This window comes from Schistocerca gregaria, chromosome 6 (assembly GCF_023897955.1).
Source record: "Schistocerca gregaria isolate iqSchGreg1 chromosome 6, iqSchGreg1.2, whole genome shotgun sequence".
NCBI classification, from domain to species: domain Eukaryota; kingdom Metazoa; phylum Arthropoda; class Insecta; order Orthoptera; family Acrididae; genus Schistocerca; species Schistocerca gregaria.
In genome coordinates this window covers 563,816,018-563,839,210 of record NC_064925.1, presented here as the reverse complement: position 1 = coordinate 563,839,210, position 23,193 = coordinate 563,816,018, and the positions used below count along the sequence as shown (strand labels likewise).

General features: G+C 39.9%; 1 protein-coding gene across 5 annotated transcripts in view; it reads left to right on the top strand.

The window, feature by feature from the left end:
• The window catches only part of LOC126279017 (cohesin subunit SA-2-like), a 359,735-nt gene that overhangs the window by 47,228 nt on the left and 289,314 nt on the right, over window positions 1-23,193 (top strand). For all 5 annotated transcript variants that reach the window (XM_049979406.1, XM_049979405.1, XM_049979404.1 and 2 more), the window contains one exon: window positions 10,731-10,889. In XM_049979406.1, coding sequence (XP_049835363.1) covers window positions 10,731-10,889 — 159 coding nt within the window. The remainder of the gene's footprint in view (window positions 1-10,730; window positions 10,890-23,193) is intronic.

Below are 23,193 nucleotides of genomic sequence, written 5' to 3'. Positions count from 1 at the left end.
AAAGACCATGTGACCACAGTGCTGCCACAATAGTACATCTTGCCTAGGGATCATGAGAATAAATCACTGAATAGTAGAGGTGTAGAGTTGTTGAAAGGCTTATAAAGAAGACTGAAGCTATGCTAGCTTGCAGACTAATCATTTCTTGAGTGAGATTAAATGTGTAAACACACACACACACACACACACACACACACACTCTCTCTCTCTCTCTCTCTCTCTCTCTCTCTCTCTCTCTCTCTCTCTCTCTCTCAGCAGTCAGGATTTGATGTTTGTCTGTTTCTACAATTTTACCCCCCCCCCCCCTCCTCCCTTCCCCCTCTGTCAACTCTTTTCTCCATTACCAACTTAATTATTTCTTCATGCATCAGGATGTACCCTAGCAGTCGGTGTCATAATTCCCCTCCATCCGATTCAGTTCAGGATGTCTTCATCTGATCATTTAATCTTCAGCATTCTTCAGTAACACGACATTTCATAACATTCTGTTCTCTTCTTGTCTGTCTAGTGTAACAGGATGATGTGGGTCAAGTCATGTTCCAGTGTATGAAGAATTGTCACGTCAACTGAAGAAGTTCGCAATGTTGATTAAAGCGGGGGGGTCAGATATCAACAGAAGTGAGGAGAACATTGACTACTGCTGGGTGTCTGGAATGCAGTCCTTGGACACAGAAGACTTGCACAAAATAAACAGGGTTGTGGAATCTCTTAGGAGAAAAACAAATGATGTTTTTTGGATTGTAATGTAAGAATGCTTTTGTATTACTGTTAGCTCAGCGGTACTCTTGGTTGAGTTCTCATAGAAAAAGAATGTATTCGCGTCATGTTAATTAACTGAATTGTAAATGCCGTTGTGCAATAAACATCTGAAACTGAATGGATGAAAGTGAAAATACATGTTCAGTTATCATTTGATAATTTGGTATAAGTCGTTAGTCGGAAAGCTTTTAATTTTGTGCAGCAGAGAAGATGCTTCAGAGAAGTCTGCACAGTGGTCCACAAAATTCTACATGACGACCAGAATTACATACAAGCCAGATTCATCTAAAAAGAAGTAATCCTTTAACTGAACATTTTGATGCATAGTACAAGATGAAAGTGAAATAGTACTGGGGGAAACTGAACTATCTAACATGACCAAAAACCAAAAGGATATTATTTGTTTTTTGGTATATCTGCACTATTCATTGGTCATGAAATGTATTTGCAGTTGTGACTACAACCAACCATCAGCTTTCTAAGGGAAGGACGACAACGAAAATTTGTGCTGGACTGGGACTCAAACCTGGATTTCCCGCTTTACGTGAGCGGTCATCTTAACTGCTTTGGCTATCTGTGCCAGACCAAAACTCCGTATGTCATCGTTCCTGAGTGCATGTCTGAAGGAACATTGCTGCCTTCTTCTTAACAGTGCAGGCACTGCAGTGTTGTATTTATTGGTTGTGTTTTTCACTGCAGTGTAAGGCTTCATCCCAGACAAATACATTCAGAAAAGATTTCCAAACTCATACGTTTATGTTAGGAAATAATACATTTATTTTTGAGACAAATTTTTCATACTCTCTGTATTAGGTATTAATAAATTTCTTTTTCAGAGCAGCTTTTTTTTCTCTTGAAAGTCTGAATTTTGTATGGTCTCCAGTTGTGGAGTTGTCCATTATTTTGCTCCTTCAGCATTACCTGATTGATTTAATTCACAAAATACCTAACTGCCCTTGTTTTGCTTTTGTTGCTTATCAATTTATAACCTCTTTTTGAGAAACTGTCCACTGTTTTCAGTTTATATATCAAGTTATAAATGAAAAGCACAGTATTGTGTATGTTCTACAGTATTAATTTATTTTGTTGACCAGGTTTCAGCTTACAAGGGTATCGCCAGACTTGACCTGACTATTGTCATCAAAGAGAACGATGTTGCACATAAAGACTGAGGTATGAGCACAGAGTAAATGTCATCTTTGACAGTGCAGCAATAATGATATTAAAATGTTTAAACTTAGTCAATAAATAAATATAAATGGAATAAACCAGAAAAACATTACCAATAAACCTAAAAGAAGAACAGTGCCTGTATAACAATTTAAACTAAATTAATAACCCCAGTAGAATAAAATTAGTATGTGACAGGAATACTGAAGAATAACTTGAAGAGGTATTACATATGGAAGGTGATACACAAATAGAGGAAATGCTAGAATTGATAATTGTAACAACAAAGTATATGGAGTTCATAGACAGTCATGATAGCGTAAATAAATAAAGAAAAAATATAGTAAATTGCTTTACCTCTACACTGTCAAAAATGACATTTACTCTGTGTTCATACCTCCTGTCAGATCTGCCCTACGGTCAGTTTTTGCCAGTTTCTCTGTTTATTTTTAAAAAGTCATTCTTGATGGAACTGATGGTTCTATAATATTCACACCTGTCAGCATCTGCCTTCTTTGGAACCGAAATTAATTTATTCTTCATGAAGTAGGAATGTTTCTTATCTCTGACATATTTTCCATGCCATGCAGAAAGTTTTGCAGTGGTTGGTTCTCCCAAAGATCTTAATAATTGAGAGAGAGTATTGTTTACCCCAGGTGCCTCATTGAAACTTTTGGCCTTTCAGTAGTCTCTCAATTTCACCTGTTATCTTACCTTCATCTACCTCGTCTTCCCTTTTCATAATACGTGGCTGTAACAATTCGTGGGGATATGAAGTGGAATGATAGGTTAGGGTCAATTGTGGTTAGAGCAGGTGGTAGACTTCAGTTCAGTGGTAAGGGGGAAATAGAATGAGCCTAGAAAGGAGTTTTCATACAAATTACTTGCATGTCCTACCCTGTAATATTGTTAAAATATGACGGTGCCAAATAAGATGTAAAGGGAAATTGAATGTACACAAAGAAGGGCAGAATGAATGGACAGAGGATTATTTGATTCATGGGAGTACATTGCTAAAATTCTGAAAAACCTTTACTGGAAAGTGGTTGAACATAGCCACCAAGTACCCTGCAAAAGTATATTAGTAAAGTTACAAGAAACAATATCAAGTAAAATGTTCTAAATGTCATACCTGTAGGGTCGACAAAGACAAAATTAATCACAATGACCACAGGGGCGTTTAAGTTATCATTCCTCCCAACCTACTTATGTAGACATAACAAGAGGAAACATACAGACATGGTACAGTGGGAAGTGTACTCTACCATGCACATCAGTGGTTTGCAGAGTGTGGAAGTAGATGTAGATATTTTCTTTGTGCAACCCTTCTTTATATTGCTTTCAGGTATCAGGCTTAACTTCTTTGCTTCGTATTGGTTTGTGATATGCTTCGTATTGGTTTGTGGTATGCTTCGTATTGGTTTGTGGTATGCTTCGTATTGGTTTGTGGTATGCTTCGTATTGGTTTGTGGTATGCTTCGTATTGGTTTGTGGTATGCTTGGTATTGGTTTGTGGTATGCTTGGTATTGGTTTGTGGTATGCTTGGTATTGGTTTGTGGTATGCTTCGTATTGGTTTGTGGTATGCTTGGTATTGGTTTGTGGTATGCTTGGTATTGGTTTGTGGTATGCTTGGTATTGGTTTGTGGTATGCTTGGTATTGGTTTGTGGTATGCTTGGTATTGGTTTGTGGTATGCTTGGTATTGGTTTGTGGTATGCTTGGTATTGGTTTGTGGTATGCTTGGTATTGGTTTGTGGTATGCTTGGTATTGGTTTGTGGTATGCTTGGTATTGGTTTGTGGTATGCTTGGTATTGGTTTGTGGTATGCTTGGTATTGGTTTGTGGTATGCTTGGTATTGGTTTGTGGTATGCTTGGTATTGGTTTGTGGTATGTGCTCTTCATAGTCATTCCAGCTACCTGTCTTTTTTCCAGATGCTTCTTTAATGTTCCCATAATGACGGCTGCCTATTCCTAGTACACATGCTTTTACAGCTTCAGATTTCTCTTCTAGCCATTCATCTGTATTCCCTTCTGAGTGCTTAATTTGCTGCATTTCTGTATTTCCTCCTTTCATCAATTAAACTCGATATTTCTTGTGTTATCAAAGTGTTCCTACCAGTCCTTGTCTATTTGCCTAGTTATTCCTCAGTTGCCTTCTTTATTTCATGCCACAAAGTTATCCAATTATCATCTATTATATTCCTTTCCACTATTTCTGACAGTGGTTACCTGATGCTCCCTTTGAACCTCCGAACGATGTCTAGTTCTCTCAATATGTACAGGTCCCATCGTCTTGATTTCATACATTTGTGGGGTTTCTTCAGTATAAATCTGTAATTCATAGCCAATAGTGAATCAAGAGTCTACATGTGCCACTGGAAAAGTTTTGCAGTTCAAAATCTGGTTTTGGAATCTGACGTATTGTTATACACTGAAGTGCAAAAGAAACTGGTATAGGCATGCATATACAAATACAGAGATATGCAAACAAGCAGGATATGGTGCTGTGGTCGGCAACGTGTATATAAGATGACAAGCTTTTGGCACAGTGGTGAGATTGGTTACTACTGCTGCAATGGCAGGTTATCAAGAGTTTAGTGAGTTTGAACATGGTGTTACAGTCAGTGCATGAGCGATGGTGCACAGAATATCTGAGATAGCGGTGAGTGTGGTTTTTCCCGTATGACCATTTCACGAGTGTACTTTGAATACCAGGAAACTGGTAAAACATCAAATCTGACATTGCTGTGGTCAAAAAATATCCTGTAAGAACGGGACCAAAGACGACTGCAGAGAATCATTCAGTGTGACAGAAGTGCAATCCTTCTGCAAATTGCTGCAGATTTTAATGCTGGGCCATCAACAAGTGTCAGCATGTGGACCATTCAATAAAACATCATTGATATGGGCTTTGGGAGCTGAAGGCCTACTCGTGTACCCATGATGACTGCATGACACAAAGCTTTATGCCTCATCTAGGCTCTTCAACACCAATATTGGGCTGTTGATGACTGGAAACATGTTGCCTAGTCAGACGAGTTTCATTTCAAATTGTATCAGGCAGATGGATGGGTACAGGTGTGGAGAAAACTTCATGAATCCATGGACCCCCCATGTCAGCAGGGGAATGTTCAAGCCGGTACAGGCTCTGTAATGGTGTGTGGTGTGTGCAGTTGGAGTGATATGGGACCTCTGATACGTCTAGATATGACTCTTTGACAGGTGACATGTGTAAGCATCGTATCTGATAACCTGCACCCATTCATGTCCATTGTGCATTCCGACGGACTTGGGCCATTCCAGCAGGACAATGCAACACCCCACATGTCCAGAATTGTTAGAGTGGCTCCAGGAACATCCTGCTGAGTTTAAACAATTCCGATGGTCACCAAACTCCCTAGACATTAACATTATTGGGATGCCTTGCAATGTGCCCTCGTACTCTTACCGGGTTTATAGACAGCCCTGCAGGATTCATGGTGTCACTTCCATCCAGCACTACTTCAGACTTTGGGCAAGCCCATGCCACATTGTGTTTTGGCACTTCTGGGTGGTCGCTGGGGCCCTACACAATATTAGGTAGGTGTATCAGTTTCTTTGGCTCTTCAGTGAATGATTTATGTAAAACCATGAAATGCTGCCCACTCTCTTCCATATGTGCAGCTATCTTTCATGATACTTGGACCAAGTATTAGCAATGATTAATCTGTGTTGTGATCAAAATTCTACTAGGTGGCCTCCCTTTTCCTTCCTTCCAACCAGTTCACATTCTCTTACGAGCTTTCCTTCTCTTTTTTTGCTTACTGTCAAATTCCAGTCCACCATCACAATTATTTTTGTATCTCACTTAAGCATATGAATAACTTCATTTATCTCACCATTCATTCTTCCAACCTCCTCTTCACTTCATCTCTGGAGCTAGATGGCACCTAACCTCGTATCTGGCTTTTTTTCCAATCTGGCAATGATAATGTGTCAGTATGGTATTCATAGTACCTTGCCTACGTTCCCACTTTGTTATTCATTATCAGGCCTACATGTGCTATACCCCTATTCAGTGCTTGATTTGTAAAAAAAAAAAAGGAGGTTCTGATACTGTGACCTTTGGGGGGGGGGAAGGGGAGGTGTTGTGTTAGGGAATTTAGACTTTGAAATGTTGATTTTAAAGCTTTTCTGCACATTTTGAAAGTGTGAATAAAACATTTGTACAAGTAAAAAACAAGGTTCTATTCTACCACCCCCCACAGAAGCACTGGTACGGGGTTTCGGTGCAAACTGTCACAAATCAAGCATTGTCCCTGTTTGATTTTATATTGACCTGACCTGTTCCTCTTGCCACTGCACCTTTACTAATTCCCACTAGAACATCAACCTAGCCACTTCTCTTCTCAGATCCTCTAACCTACCTACGTGATTAAGAGATCTAACATTCCATGTTCAGATCTGTAGAAAGCCAGATATGCACTGGCTGCACCAGCTTAATTTAGAACTTAGCCGCACAGGCAGCTCTCACCATGCAGGTCAACTGATTGGCGCATTCATGGGCAGAGTGCACCAGGTACCATAGTGGCAGCCAATCTGGCCATTGCCGAGCTGGTTTGCGCAACCTGTAATGCAGCTTCAGGCATTCTAATGGTTTCCCACAAACAGCAGAGCTGCCCCGAGCGACTTTTTCTGGTACCATGTGTGCTTCGGCAAATAAACGACAAAGTATCATCCTCCCAGCATGGACCCAAATGCCACCCGCAATCAGGGTTACATTCACGCAATTGCAGTAAAGTATCTAGGGGTCTCGTCATAGCAGAATGGCAGAACCACAATCTGCCACCCGTAATTGAACAGTGAGGTTGAACGGCTCCATAGGACTTAGAAAACTGCCCTCACGTGCCATGATACTGCCTGGATGGAGGCGCTCACACTGTTGCTGCTCGGTCTGGGCATAACGCCGAAGGAGGAGATAGGTGCGTCTCCTGCCAACCTTGTTTACGGACAACCTCTTTCCATTGCAGTTGATTTAATAGAGGAAGTATCACTCCCACACGATACTGTGGCCCTCACCCTGGCAGCACGTCTGTGCACTCACATGGCCGGCCTCCGAGCGCACGCTTCTATGTTGCACAGTATCAGGAAAGTATTGATGCACGCTGACCTGCAGCGCTACAGTCACATCATGTTGTGTACTGACACAGTACAGCCACCTCTCTGACCACCATACTCCAGACTGCACCATGTAATTGCCTGTCGAGAACAAACTCTGGCTATTGAATGCAAAAGGGAGCTGTTTTAGAGTCTCAGATGGCTACATCAAGCCATCTTATGGCTTACCCACTTCAGCAGCCACACACTTCTTCGACTTGGTGGAAGATCTGACAACATAAGACACTCCCTCCACCAGTGATCAGACAGAGCTGACATGTGTAGCCGCCAGTGAAGCACAATTGCAGGCAGCTGTCATCACGTTGCCACTTGCACCTCCAACCATCTCACCGAGACAGCTGGCACTGCTGTCTGAAGTGCGCCCACCCCAGTTGCACAGCTGACCCCCAACACAACCACCAGTGGTTGTCATGTACGCAGGCCACTGAGTCTGCTTCAAATGTCGGTGCTGCGTCTTCTGAACACCACGCCACACAACTTGGCAAGCGTGTACCCTGCCTTCCAAATGTCAGTCTGGCACCTCTCAGCTGCTGTCTGCTGTAGATGTACTGTCTCCAGCTGGCCATGCTTGCAGCCGATATCTCGGCCGAGCTCAGAACACCACTGCCCGTGTCAACATGTGCTTGTTCATCATATCTCCTGGACTCATGTTCACATCCCAGTGCCTCCCTTTGGCATTAAGGCTGGATCAGCGTCCACACTGGTTTTCGTAGTAGTGTTTCTATTGAGTTCTGGACATCGCCCTCTTCACATTTGAGTCACGGTGACACCTTACTCTAGCAAGTTTACACTTAGTGTGTAATCTTCACACTCTACTGTCTTGACCATTAAGGCCAGATAAAGTGCTGCCCCCATGCTTCTGCAACTGATTCTGTTGGCAAACTTGTGGTACGTGGCAATTCGTGAACCCTGGATTTGTTGTTCTGAACAATTCAAATAGAGAACTTCATTCCATTGTAGTGTATTAACTGTAGCACTTGTGACTGCTCTGTGTCATTATTAAGCTATTGGTGCATCAGCCTTTTAGACATCTTTCCAAGTGACTCACAGCTGCGCGTCTACGTTGTGCATTGCTATGGACAGTTGGACAGTTCCCAGCCAGCACTGGCTGCTGCTGCTGTCACTAGCTGACTGTGCGAGGACATGCTTCCTGCATGCTTACCAGCCCCTTGCACACACTTCATGTGTCACTGCGCTTTCACCGCTGATTGTCCGCCATCACACTCACACTGACGACACCACACAGTGCACTAACTCTAAATATGTGCATCACAGACTGATCGCTGCGCTTTCTCGGAGCTGTTGAACTCCATTGTCCAGGGTGGGGCAGGGGAGATACGTGTGATGGTCGTACTGCAGAAACACTTGAACAGCAGAATTGTGGTCACTGCTGACACAAGCAGATGGTGCTCTGCATTCAGCAGCCTGTGTGTGCATATTTACTGTTATGCAAAATTTTGGCAATGGTGCGACGTGCACTGACCCGGACAAGAAAAAGCAGGCAGGCAGTGCAAGCTGCACTACTCAACGTGTTACATTCTTCCGATCTTCCTTGCTGTGGACCACATGGGTCAAGTTAATGCAGCTCCCCACAAACGGGTACGCCAAGTTGTGCTCATTAATTAATTAATTAATTCATTCATTCATTCATTTCGCAGTGCTTTCATCTTTCTGTGAAAGACATGATGCTCTGCAGGTCACGCCAGGAACCGAGCATTCGGATATGTGACCATTGTTCTGTGAGGTTCACATGGTTACACAATGGCTTCATCACCGTAGTGATGTACCCTCCAGTACTGGCGATCGAACTGTGCTGCCAGTGCAACCCGCTGGTATGGACATTAAATATAACTGTTTGTTTGTAATATCGAGCGAGGTATGGAAAAATAAATGTATTTCACTGGCAAAACAACTCTTATCAGTTTCTGTCATATTCCTGTCAGAAAGACTCTTCCTTGGACATAGTGCATGGGTGTGGCAGCAAGCTGGTTCACTGCACATCTAGGACGTAAGCAGTGATAACCCGTGTCCATGCTTAAAGAGCAATAAGTCTCATACATGGGCTAGGCCATAGAGAATCATGTGATACATTTGCGCAGCACTTATACTTAACAATATATTCCTTACACATGTTTTAATAATATACACTTTTTATGAGTCATCTAAATGCAGTTACCAAGTGCAGTGTTGTACGTGACCATAACACCAGAACAAAACTTTCAGAAAATAACAGAATTTAAAATGACAAGTAGAAGTCCATACATCAATGGTTTGATTTGTTTTAACAAACTACCAAACTATTTAAGTACATGCAAGGGGATTGATTTTAACAAAAAAATAATCTTTTCTGTTAGAAATGAGTTCTAAGACACTGCTTGTTATATGAGCCAGTAGCACATCAGCTGTAAGAAATATATATGTATAATATATATGTAAGTTTCAGCATCTGTACCCTGCAACATATTTTGTAAATGTAATTATTGTCACATTGTTATTTCTGACGTTTGCGAAAGCCATCTTTGTGCTGGCCCCATGCAAAGAAATTCTTAAGCAGTAAAAGTGTAGTAGTAGCGTTTTTAGAAGATCTTTCTTTACATTAAATATATTTTTGCCTGCTAATTTATTATAAATTTTGATCCCCATATAATTCTAGAGTCTGTTCATGTAAATTCATTTGGTGTTTGGGTAGCAAAAATTTCTGTTTCTCGTGCTGTATACATTTCTAAAATGATTTCTCTCAAATAATTTTTCTCTGCTGTGTAAGGAGGTTATAATTTCTTAAATGCATAGGGAGGGGAAAGTTAACATTTTAGATATCAAAATAGTGAGACAAGATTCTTTTTACTGTGTAGTATACATGTATCTAACAATTTTTTTTCTGCAGTGTTAGCATTTGAGATAGACTATTTGAACTTCCCCAGAAAACTATGCCATGCCTAATGAAAGACTGAAAACAAGTATGAAGCATCCCTCTGAGTATTTGCTGCCTGCAGATCTGAATGAAGAGCAGTTTTACCCCAGAGAATACCATAGAATTATGGGCAATGCATGCAGTATATTTAAATCTCATCTGAGCAGTTAGAAGCAGGTTACTTTACATTGTTACATAATAGGTATACACAGAATCAGACGGGGGTGTTGTCAGTATACTGTGTTACTCAAAGCAACATATAATTACCACTTTTTTCCATTTATTCAGAAAAAAATTTATCTTTGTTGTAACAGATTACATTAGAACTGCTTTATTTACAGATAGTATGAGCATAATTGTTGCAGATCCAGATCAGAAACTAAGTAATAGTGCAAATCATATAATAGAGAAGATGTGAAGGTGGTTGTATGTACAGTTGCTATGAACCTGGTGATGGTGTAGCCCAAATGGACTCTGAGGGAATAGCAGGGTTCGTCCAGTGACATCAGTGTCTCTTATCATTATGTTGATTGTTGCTGATAAATAGTTGATGCATGTTTGTAATACTGTACATAACTCATCCTAATGTATGAATAACAGAAAATCCTGAATGTAGATGTGGTTATAAAAGAGCAACTAGAGGGGGGTCACAGTAGGCCTAAAAGGTGTGGGTTACAACTTCGCCTTTTCCTGTCCATTATCAAGACTTGTAAAATTATGTCTTTCCCCAGAATCTGGTGAAGAAAACAGTCACAAGATATAAACAAAACAAAGATGCTGGAACACTAGCTGTTATTCAGTGGATCATTGATGTGTGCAATTGTAAATATAGAGTGCAAACAGTTGAAAGCATCCCAGACGTGCCAAAACAAATGGAAAATGAAATTGCTGTAAGTATACCATTACGTGTTTAATGTGCACTTAATATTAGACATGTTGTTAAGTTTGGAACTCAACATTGTCCTTCTGTACTTTGTTTTATTTTCAGTCCACAGCTGGTTAGCCTCATTACCAATGAGGAATGAGTTGCACTGCAAAACCAAGTAAATTATATTTAATATTCACACCTACATAAACCATATATACAACTTTTATGCCTTCAAAGGCAACAGCAGAAATGGCATCTTGTTATACAGTTGTGTAGTTGAATAGAACCTGACAATACTCATACTTATCAGTAACATTTTTTAAATGTAAGGTCCATTACTGATATTTGTATTGTTAATTGCCTGAATGTTTTGTAATGTTAATTGCCTACTTTAAAAGTGCATAAATTGTACAGTACTCAGCATCTCTTGTGGTGCAACAAATGTTTGTAGCCACAGTGTATACTGTGTGATTAATAAGTTCATCTATTGAACAACCTGTCATTTTAGAGATATGAGGAACATGACTGGATGCAATATGTCAGGCAACAGTATAATCAGGACACACACACGAGAGCAGTATTCTAAAACTGGTCGCATAAATGATTTGCAAGCAATCTTCTTTGTAGACTGATTGCACTTCTCCAGTATTCTACCAATGAATCAAAGTCTTACCACATGGTTTACCCATGACTGAGCCTATGTGATCATTCCATTTCATATCCCTGCAAGTGTTACTCTTAGTATTTGTATGAGTTGATTGATTCCAACAGTGACTCATTGGTATTATAGTCATAGGACACTACGTGGTGGTGTTTTTTGAAGTGCTCAATTTTAGATATCTGAACATTTAAAGCAAGTTGCCCATCTTTGCATCACTTTGAAATCTTATGAAGATCTAACTGAATATTTATGCAGCTTCTTTTAGATAGTATTTTGATATAGATAACTTGGGTCATCTGCCAAAAGTCTGAGGTTACTATTAATATTGTCTGCAAGGTCATTAATGTTACTCCTGTTTATCTCGTGGTCCTGGCTTCGTATCTGCCTGGCCATTCAAATAATTAATGTCCTGTGATAAATATCAGTGCACTACAAGAATAGAGCCCTGTTTACAGTGAGCATTGCCACTTATATCCAGATCAGTATAACAAAGTGACTGACAGCTAGTTGTTTAGATGACAGCCACTGTAATTCCAACCAATCAAAGAACAAGTTTGATCACATGTTTTGTCCTGTGCACAGTTTCGTATCACCCTATTACACCAGCTGCTAGTTACCAGCCAGCTGAGGACAATTGTTATTTTTTGTTCTTGTTTTCTTTTTCCCAGTGCAGTATGTTCCTTTTACAGAATGTGTGTAAGCTAAATGAGAAATATCTTAGGGAAGTTAATAGTCCATTATGAGAACTTGGATACTGATCCCATTCAAGTATCGCCTGAGTGTACGGCTAATCTACTGTGGTCCTGAAAAGCTAACTCAGTGCAGTATTTTTTTCTTAATTGTTAATATTCTCAGTTTATTACTTGCGTTATCACAGAACTTCACTAATGACCTTTTCAGCAGCAGCAGAAGTCGTCCTAAAACCTATACAAATAGGTAAAGTCTATGTGGCAGTTAATTTTTGTTCTTTTATTGTGGGTATGTAAATCACAATTAAATTGAAACTTATTTATTTTTAGTGACAGGTACCATTAAGGCTTAAATGTTCTGAGAACAGAGATAAAGAATTTCAAGATGTTGGAGACGCCTTTGCAAAGTCTTTGGTTATGTGCTTTACTCAGTATTCTTACTTCATAGTAGTGCTGAATATATTATTATTTCTTGACCTGACCTGACCTGCATCATTCATAAGTTAACTCCATAAGACAACAAGGTATGAAAATATACAAAATAACAATCCAGGTCTTAAAAAAAACCAGTGAGAAGCCCATATGAGTCCCAGAATAGCCAAACTAAACTTGATGAGTTGATCTATGTATTTCTATCTATAAATCTTAAATTCCACAGCCCATCTTAAAAGTAAAATGTGAACAGTACTTGGTTACCACCATCATTGCACTTCCCATTTGCAAATGAGGGACAGGAAGAACCGTTGTTGATAAGCTTCAGTTTGAGCTAGAATTTCTTTGATTTTGCAGTAGTGGTCATTTCCAAAGATACATGTGTAAACATGTGGGAGAAACTAATATGTTGCACGACTCTCTTGGAATGTGTTACCTGAATTTTAACAGAAATATCTCAGTGGTGATCGACAGTGCCTCGTTTGTAATGGCTCCCATTAGAGTTGGATAAACATCTCTGTGGTGCTCTCATATTTACTAAATTGACCTTCTGTATCATCTTAGTTGTGCCTGGCAGGGGCTATAGACTGATGGGTAATATTCAAAAATTGTTGAATGAGGCTTTTATGAGCTAACACTCTCATGGACATATTGCTTTCCTTTATGATTCTTATATTGAATCTTTCTCTGTTCTTTTCATTCAATTAGTTATTTAAAGTGGAATGCCTATATAAAACTATACTCAAACTCCAAGATATTTTGCTGTTTTCAGTGACGTAGCGAATTTTACAACTGAACAATAATGAGTGTTTGTCTATTTATCCACAATATGGTCCATTTATTTATGTTGAGGGTTAACTGCTAGCCCCTGTACCAAGTGGTGATCTTGTGCAAGATCATCTGTATTCTGCTACAATGAGGGGCTACAGGGATCCCAAGAAGAATGGTCAGTATTCAAGGCCATGACAGGTATGATCATTCATAATAAAAAGGTCTAGTAAACCTGAACCTAGAATGCATACCTTGAGAACTATGAGCACTTGTTCACCTTCGCTACTGTGGAAAACATCTCTTCAACTGAACAAGTGCTCATAACTCTTAAGGTATGCATTTTTGAGCATATGTTTGGTAGATAATTTTTTTCCTTGTGGTCCATACTAAACTACTGTTTTTAAAAAGTGAAACACACAGAAGCAATGGTGTGCAACACATGTAGAACAGCAGAACTGTAATAAGTGATGTAAATGGCAGAGAGATGGCATGGGCACAATAGGGCCCTCTTTTGTATGACTGGACAGGTCAGTGTTATGCAATGTGTAGTCTGTGCAGGGCCATCATGTGAAATGGAAATGTGTAACAAAGTGCCACTATGACTTTCCCACTTCTTAGGGTGGGAGATTGGCATATGAATGTGATCTAACAGGACAGAATGAGTTGATGCCTTATGGAAGTTCCCACAAACTGTGTGACAGAGTATTTCCCAGTAGCACATTCAGGCCTCTTTGATTCCATGCCGTGATGTCTAGCGGTTCTAATCGCAGCATGTGATGGTGCTACACCTACACCATACTGAATTTCCACAGACACAATACATGTACAGATTTGTAATGCTAATCATTTGTGTAGTGTCATGTTCCTAATCAGGGGAATAAATTCCATTGTGATAACATCTGCCTGTCTTGGTGTTTCACATTTGTTCAAACAGTAGTGTAGCTCCCCCTCCCCCAAAATATGGAAAGCAAAGAGTTTGCTGTAGAAGAGATTAGTTTCACAGTATCGAAGAAGATAGCTCTTAAGTTACGCATTTAGACGACATGTTTACTTGACTTTTTTGCTTCGAATGATTATTCCTGTCATGTAAACCATTCATCCTGAGAGAGACTGTATACAACAGTATTGTCTGTAAACATTTCAATGAAGCTGCTGTCATCCATAATACGCTGTTATCAGTGAAGACCATAGAACACCTCTTTGGGTTATCTGTCCAATGAAGTGTTACAATTGCCTGGAATGTGTTGTTGCTCCAGAAACTGTTGAGAGAATGGAAGCTTGGTCGTTTACATAGTCTATATAGAATCATTCAGCTATCCTGTCTCATCCAGTTATCTGTCCTGTAGTTGACAATTTTAGTAGGTTTTTTTAGTGGGTTTTTCCATCCTGTAATACATTGTCTCAATTTTTGCTGGGTTGGCACTTGTACAATGATTGAAAGGGGAAGCTACTGTATGATCTTCGTAAGTGAAACATCTTTGAAGAAGATATTCTGTATTTCAGCTTTCTGTGTCATCCTCCTTTTAGGTGCCAATATGATAACTGAATGGCTATATAGAGTACTTCGGTCTGTTTTCTTACTTTTTGTAGGATCAAAATGTCTGAGGAGTATTAGTAAGTTGACAGCACAAAAAATACACTATGTGATAAAAAGTATCCGGACACCTGGCTGAAAATGACTTATAAGTTTGTGATATCGGTGAGCTGGAATTCACTGTGGTCTTGGCCCACCCTTAGCCTTCATGACAGCTTCCATTCTCACAGGCATACATTCAATAAGATGCTGAAAGGTTTCTTGGGGAACGGCAGCCCATTCTTCACAGAGTGCTGCACTGAAGAGAGGTATCGATGTCTGTCGGAGAGGCCTGGCACAAAGTCGGTGTTCCATACATCCCAAAGGTGCTTTATAGGATTCAGGTCAGGACTCTGTGCAGGCCACTCCATTACAGAGATGTTGTTATCGTGTAACCACTCCGTCACAGGCCATGCTCGATTGTGTTGAAAGATACAATCACCATCGCTGAATTGCTCTTCAACAGTGGGAAGCAAGAATTAGCTTAAAACATCAATGTAGGCATGTGCTGTGGTAGTACCATCCAAAACAACAAGGGGTGCAAGCCCCCTCCATGAAAAACAGTACCATACCATAACATCACTGCCTCCGAATTTTACTGTTGGCATTACACATGCTGACTGATGACGTTCACCGGGCATTTACCATACCCACACCCTGGAATTGGATCTCCATATTGTGTACCATGATTCGTCACTCCACACAATATTTTTCCACTGTTCAGTCATTCAATGTTTACGCTCCTTACACTAAGTGAGGTGTCGTTTGGCATTTACCGGCTTATCAGCAGCTGCTTGAATGTGAAATCCAAGTTTTCTCACCTCCCGCCCAACTGTAATAGTATTTGCAGTGGATACTGATGCAGTTTGGAATTCCTGTGTGATGATCTGGAAAGGCACCTGCCTATTACACATTATGATCTTCTTCAAATGTCGGTGATCTCTGTCAGTCAGCAGATGAGATCGAGCTCTACACTTTCGTGGTGTACGTGTCCCTTCACATTTTCACTTCATTATCGAATAGGAAACAGTGGACCTAGGGATGTTTAGGACTGTGGAAATCTTGCACACAGACATATGACTCAAGTGACGACCATTCACCTGACCACGTTCGAAGTCCATGAGTTCCACAGAGTGCCCCATTCTGATCTCTCAAGATTTATAATGACTACTGAGGTCGCTTATACGAAGTATCTGGCAGTAGGTGGCAGCCCAATGCACCTATTATGAAAAAAATGTTTTTGTGTGTGTCCGGATACTTTTGATCACGTAGTGTACCTTCGAATTCAGTATATGCTTCTTGCGCTGCCCTTCTTGCAATCATTTCGTACCCTTTGTCAGTTATTCTTTGACTTCATAGCTTATTGTGCAATATTCCTGTGTTTTCTTCCTCCATCAATACTCCACATTTTCAGCACAAGAGCAGCATGTTTGTTGTTGACTGCTCAGGTAATCATGCCTTTGCTTGCTAATCATAAATATTTTCCTATCTCTCGCAATACTTCTTTCAAAATATAGAATAGTCGATGCAATAGTAGCTTTATGACCACTATTACCCTTTTTCATGTTAATCGAATTGAAAATTATTGGGTCTGTCACCAGGAGATCATAGAGAATATGTTTGATGTGGTTTGTAATGTTATTTAGGACAATTACTTGACCGCTTTGAATTGATATGAGGTGAGGTGAATTTTCTTGTGAGGCTGAGTGCCAGCAAACAGCCCAAAAGGCACCAAACCGCTGCGGCCTGTCCAGCTGCAGTGAACAGAGCTGGTGAGCCCAGGTGTGGGTAAACCCCAAAGCTGAGAATTTGGAAAGTGGTCGGTCACTTAGAAGAATACGGAACACACCAGCAATGGATGGACTTTCAGACAAACTGAAAGATGACTTCTTATAGCTCTTCAAAATTCTGTAATAATTCAGTCAAATAATAAAGCAAATTTGAATACATCTGCGACGTCAGAAAATGAGGTACAGCCAAAAGCACAACAATAATTTTAACATCTTTAAATCTTCAGAATTCTATATTTCACAGTGAATAAACTTTTATAGTGAACCTTAGAATTAACAATTTTTAATCATCTCGTGCACTATCAACAAACTATATCTCAGATGATAACACTGCACTATAACTGTCATCCCTGGAAGCTTATTTCTTGATTTATTACGTTTTCCTTATCATTTCATTATGCAAATGGCTGTCAGAATATATTATTCCCCACAGTAACACATCAAATGAATGTAGCATGAATACCTCATGTCTTACCATATTTGTGTATATATTTAATGAATATATTACTAGTTATGTCATATATTTATTTGACTATTGATAACCATTGCTAATACAAAACGACGGTAATTTAAGAAGTGATAAATCACGTATGGTATCTGACATCTGAAAATGCAATGAAAAGATGCTTGCGTTAAATAAGCATAAATAATTATTTATCATGAGTGGACTTGTGCAAGAATAATGGCTTATTTATTTATGAACAAGCCTTTATTCATACACTGACAGGGAAAAAATTGCAACGCCAAGAAAGAGTTGTGCGACATAAACCAAAGTTGTAGGTGCGATTTTACATATGAAAGGGTAAGTCTATTCAAAGTTCATGCCAGTTTTGTAAAGAGTGGTGCTGGTAGTGCCTTTGTGAGGATGCAGGCAGGTTTGCTTTGAATACATGCCATAACTATCGAGAGAGTGAGTTGCTGTTGAGGTTGTACTTGGTGAGTTGATGTTGGTCTAGAATGCCTTTAATGAGGCAGAGACATAATTATCAACACCTCACTGGGTCTGAATGAGCTTGTGTTATGGTGCTACAAGAAGCTGGATGTTCTTTATGTGGTAGTGCAGAAAGACTTGGCAAGAATGTAGCCACTGTACATAATTGCTGCCAGCAGTAATCAAAAGAATGCATGGTTGCAAGAAGACCGGGTGCTGAATGGCCATGAAGCACTACCAAGAAGAAAGACTTTCATGTTCGGTTTACGGCTGTGGCACATCGTACTGCATCTGTAGCAGCAGTTTGAGCAGCAGTTGCCATTACAGTGAAACAATGGATTGTCATAAGTTTGTTACTTGAAGGCAGCTCTGAGCCAGATGCCCTGCATTTCACTGACCCGAAACACTGTCATTTGTGACTCCAGTGGTGTCAAAGTGAGAGCTCATTGGAGTACAGAGTGGAAGGAGGCCAGTTGAGGGCATGCAACCAGCTTGTCTGTGTGCTAGAGACACTGGACTTACACCTGCACTTATGGTCTGTGGTGCAGTTTCTGTGACAGGAGGAGCACTCTCATGGTTATCCCATGCATCCTGACTGCAAATTTGTGCGTCAGTTTGGTGACTTGACCTGGTGTGCTGCCATTTGTGAACAGCATTCCAGGGAGTGTCATCCAACAGGATAAAGCTCACCCACATACTGCTGTTGTAACCAATATGCTCCACAGTGAGTGGGAATATTGCCTTTGCCTGCTCAGTAACTAGGTCTGTCTCCAATCGAGCACATTTTCAGGTGACAACTCCAACATCATCCACAAACAGCATTAACTGTTACTGTATTGACCGATGAAGTGTGACCGGCGTGGAACTCCATCCCGTGAACTGACATCTGGCACCTGTACAACATAATACATGCACATTGCATGCTAACATTCAACACCCTGGTAAATTTAACGTTGGTATGGAGACAGTTGAAGTGGTCAAAAAATCATTTGTGTGCATTATGCCCTTGCGATTAAAAAAAAGCGGGGGGGGGGGGGGGGGGGGGGGGGGAGAGAGAGAGAGAGAGAGAGAGAGAGAGGAGAGAGAGAGAGAGAGAGAGAGAGAAGAAAAAAAGGGAAACATGGTGGTTTCAAAGCTGCAGTACTTGCTGCTCTATTGCCAAAGCCCTCCATGAATAAACTGGCAATTATCCCATGGCCACTCCATCAGTCTGTTCAAAAACGTTGTCATTAAATGAAAAATATGGGAATATGAGGCAGCTTTTGTTATTGCTGTACTGCTGGCCAAATGCTGGTGCCTGTGCTGAGAGAATGGCATTCCGGTTGATATGAAATACTTATCAAATTTTTCGAAAACTATTAGGTGGAAAAAAAAAAGATTTTTGCATGTCTTACAGCCTGATATCTTCAAACCAAATCTAGTAAAACATTGCATGAAATTTTAATGAGTTCATAGAGGTAAAAAAAAAGCATTGCATAAACTTCGTGCATCGTTGCTTTTTAGCTGGTACATTGGAGTGAGTGAAATGTAGATAAGATGTTGAAATTTTATTTAAAACTGAGAGCAGAATGATATCTCATTCCATTCAAGAGGGATTGGACGATACAGCCAAAGGACAGCCACATGCGACATGCCCAGTCACGTTCTTGCACATCACGAATCGTGGTCATAACATTTACCATATCTCATAAAAGATTCAAGATATCAGAACTAGGTTTTTTGCAAATGAAGAACATATGTTGTATGGTATATACTTGAAACATTTTTATTCCTGGAGATGTGGAAGTATCTGACCGCAGCAGCAAGGGGTCTGTGGCACAGGGTGCATACAGACGCCCATAACACTAAGCAAAGCAGAGTGCTGCGCCTACACACATCCACAACACCTGGGAAATCGTGTTGCAGGGCATGTATATGTGCCCACAGCAGTGAAATGATTAAGCAATATGGAAATGGCTTGCCAGTTATGACATCTGTATGCTGTCCATGTAACTAGAGAATGACCATGAAAATATTATATGCAATTGTGCTAATGTAGGCCTGTGGAGAGCTGTTGTTACAACTTGGGTATTGCAATAAAGTTTTCTGCTGAGCAGTATACACATTATTATTAATCTTTCTACTTAATTCGTCTAAAATTAGCAATGATTGGCTACTGGACTAATCACAGTATTCTCCTACATTGACATTTTATGGGATTGATGGTGTAGCCAACCAATGGATAATGTCATATCTAACCAAAAGAATGCAGAAAGTAATTTAACCAATATAGTCCAGGGACATAGTTTTGATTGGGGAGAAATCACGTATGGGGTTCCCCAAGATTCAGTCTTAGGTCCACTACTGTTCATATACTCAAATGATAATCTATCTAATATGCAGCAAGCGGACTTTGTTTCTCCATTTTTTTTTCCCCCCAGATGAGACTAATAATAATTAAAAGTGCGCGAGCGCAACCCCCCCCCCCCCCCACACACACACAAGAAATATTAAACAATGGTCTTAAAAGTGTCTTTGACTGGTTCGCTGTGAATAGTCACACTTTCAGTTTTAAAAAGACGCAACATATTCAGTTCTGCACATAGGGGTGTACTACAGCAGTGATAAATGTGACACATGGTGAGCAAATACTAAATAGGTCGGAAACTTCAAAATTATGATGGGTCCATATTGATGAGAATTTAAGTTGGAAAAAACACATTTTGGAACTCCTAAAACAACTTAGTGGAGCCACATTTGCAGTTAGAATCATTGCAAATCTTGGGGAGAGAGAAATCAGTAAGGTGTGTACAGTGCTACAACAAAAAATTTTATCATTTACCCAGTGATATAAAATGTCTGACAGAAAAGCAAAATTTGAAAACAAAATGAAAAAGTTTCTTCTTAACAATTCCTTCTATTCTGCAGAAGAATTTCTATTATTGTAAAGTGGTGGGTAGGAATAACTAACTCACTTTTGTATATTAAAAAAAGTAAATAAAATAATAAAACTTACTATGTTCAGCATGTAGACACATTTACAGATTAATTTGCAATATGAATGTAAAATGACATTCATTATGATCTGTTGTGCAAAATGATCCACGAAACATGTAACTAACTCGTAGCCAGTACTATATATTTCTTCAGTCAAAATTACTCAACAGAAAAACAGCATGTGTAGAATTAACCTCTTCCTAAAATGTTGTTGTTGTTGTTGTGGTGGTGGTGGTGGTGGTGGTGGTGGTGGTGGTGGTCTTCAGGCCTGAGACTGGTTTGATGCAGCTCTCCATGCTACTCTATCCTGTGCAAGCTTCTTCATCTCCCAGTACTTACTGCAACCTACATCCTTCTGAATCTGCTTAGTGTATTCGTCTCTTGGTCACACTCTACGATTTTTACCCTCCACGCTGCCCTTCAATGGTAAATTTGTAATCCCTTGATGCATCAGAATATGTCCTACCAACCGGTCCCTTCTTCTTGTCAACTTGTGCCACAAACTCCTCTTCTCCCCAGTTCTATTCAATACCTCCTCATTAGTAATGTGATCGACCCATCTAATCTTTAGCATTCTTCTGTAGCACCACATTTCAAAAGCTTCTATTCTCTTTTTGTCCAAACTATTTATTGTCCATGTTTCACTTCCATACATGGCTACACTCCACACAAATACTATAAGAAACGACTTACAGGCACTTAAATCTACACTCAGTGTTAACAAATTTCTGTTCTTCAGAAATGCTTTCCTTGCATTGCCAATTAAAATTTTCTATCCTCTCTACTTTGACCGTCATCAGTTATTTTGCTCCCCAAATAGCCAAACTCCTTTACTACTTTTAAGTGTCTCATTTCCTAATCTAATTCCCTCAGCATCACCGACTTAATTCGACTACATTCCATTATCCTCGTTTTGCTTTAAGTCCCATAGTGCTAAGAGCCATTTGAACCATTTATTCCAGTCAGCATTGTCAAAAGCTTTCTCTAAGTCTACAAATGCTAGAAACATAGGTTTGCCTTTCCTTAATCATTTTTCTAAGATAAGTCGTGTGGTGAGTATTGCCTCACATGTTCCAACATTTCTACGGAATCCAAACTGATCTTCCCCGAGGCTGGCTTCTACCAGTTTTTCCATTCACCTGTAAAGAATTCACATTAGTACTTTGCAGCTGTGACTTGTTAATTTTCACATCTCTCAACACCTCCTTCCTTTGGAATTATATTTATTATATTCTTCTTGAAGTCTGAGGGTATTTCACCAGTCTCATACATCTTGCTCACCAGATGGTAGAGTTTTGTCAGGACTGGCTCTCCCAAGGCCGTCAGTAGTTCTGATGGAATGTTGTCTACTCCCGGGGCCTTGTTTCGACTCAGGTCTTTCAGTGCTCTGTCAGACTCTTCACGCAGTATCGTATATCCCATTTCATCTTCATCTACATCTACATCCTTTTCCATTTCCATAATATTGTCCTCCAGTACATCGCCCTTATATAGACCCTCTGTATACTCCTTCCACCTTTCTGCTTTCCCTTCTTTGCTTAGAACTGGGTTTCCATCTGAGCTCTTGATATTCATACAAGTGGTTCTCTTTTCTCCAAATGTCTCTTTAATTTTCCTGTAGGCAGTATCTATCTTTCCCCCTAGTGAGATAAGCCTCTATATCCTTACATTTGCCCTCAAGCCATCCTTGCTTAGCCATTTTGCACTTCCTGTCAATCTCGTTTTTGAGACATTTGTACTCCTTTTTGCCCACTACATTTACTGCATTTTTATAATTTCTCCTTTCATCAATTAAATTCAGTATTTCTTCTGTTACCCAAGGATTTCTACTAGCCCTCATCTTTTTACCTACTTGATCCTAAGCTGCCTTCACTACTTCATCCCTCAGAGCTACCCATTCTTCTTCTACTGTACTTCTTTACCCCATTCCTGTTAATTGTTCCCTTATGCTCTCCCTGAAACTCTGTACAACCTCTGGTTTAGTCAGTTTATCTAGGTCCCATCTCTTTAAATTCCCACCTTTTTGCAGTTTCTTCAGTTTTAATCTACAGTTCATAACCAATAGATTGTGGTCAGTCCACATCTGCCCCTGGAAATGTCTTACAATTTAAAACCTGATTCCTAAACCTCCGTCAAGTATTAGCTATGATTAAGTTATGCTCTGAGTAAAATTCTACCGGACGGCCTCCTCTTTCATTTCTCTCCCCCAATCTATATTCACGTACTATGTTTCCTTCTCTTCCTTTTCCTACTGACGAATTCCAGTCACCCATGAATATTAAATTTTCGTCTCCCTTCACTACCTGAATAAATTCTTTTATCTCATCATAAATTTCATCAGTTTCTTCGTCATCTGCAGATCTAGTTGGCATATAAACTTGTACTACTGTAGTAGGTGTGGGCTTCGTGTCTATCTTGGCCACTATAATACGTTGACTATGCTGTTTGTAGTAGCTTACCCGCACTCCTATTTTTTTTATTCATTATTAAACCTACTCCTGCA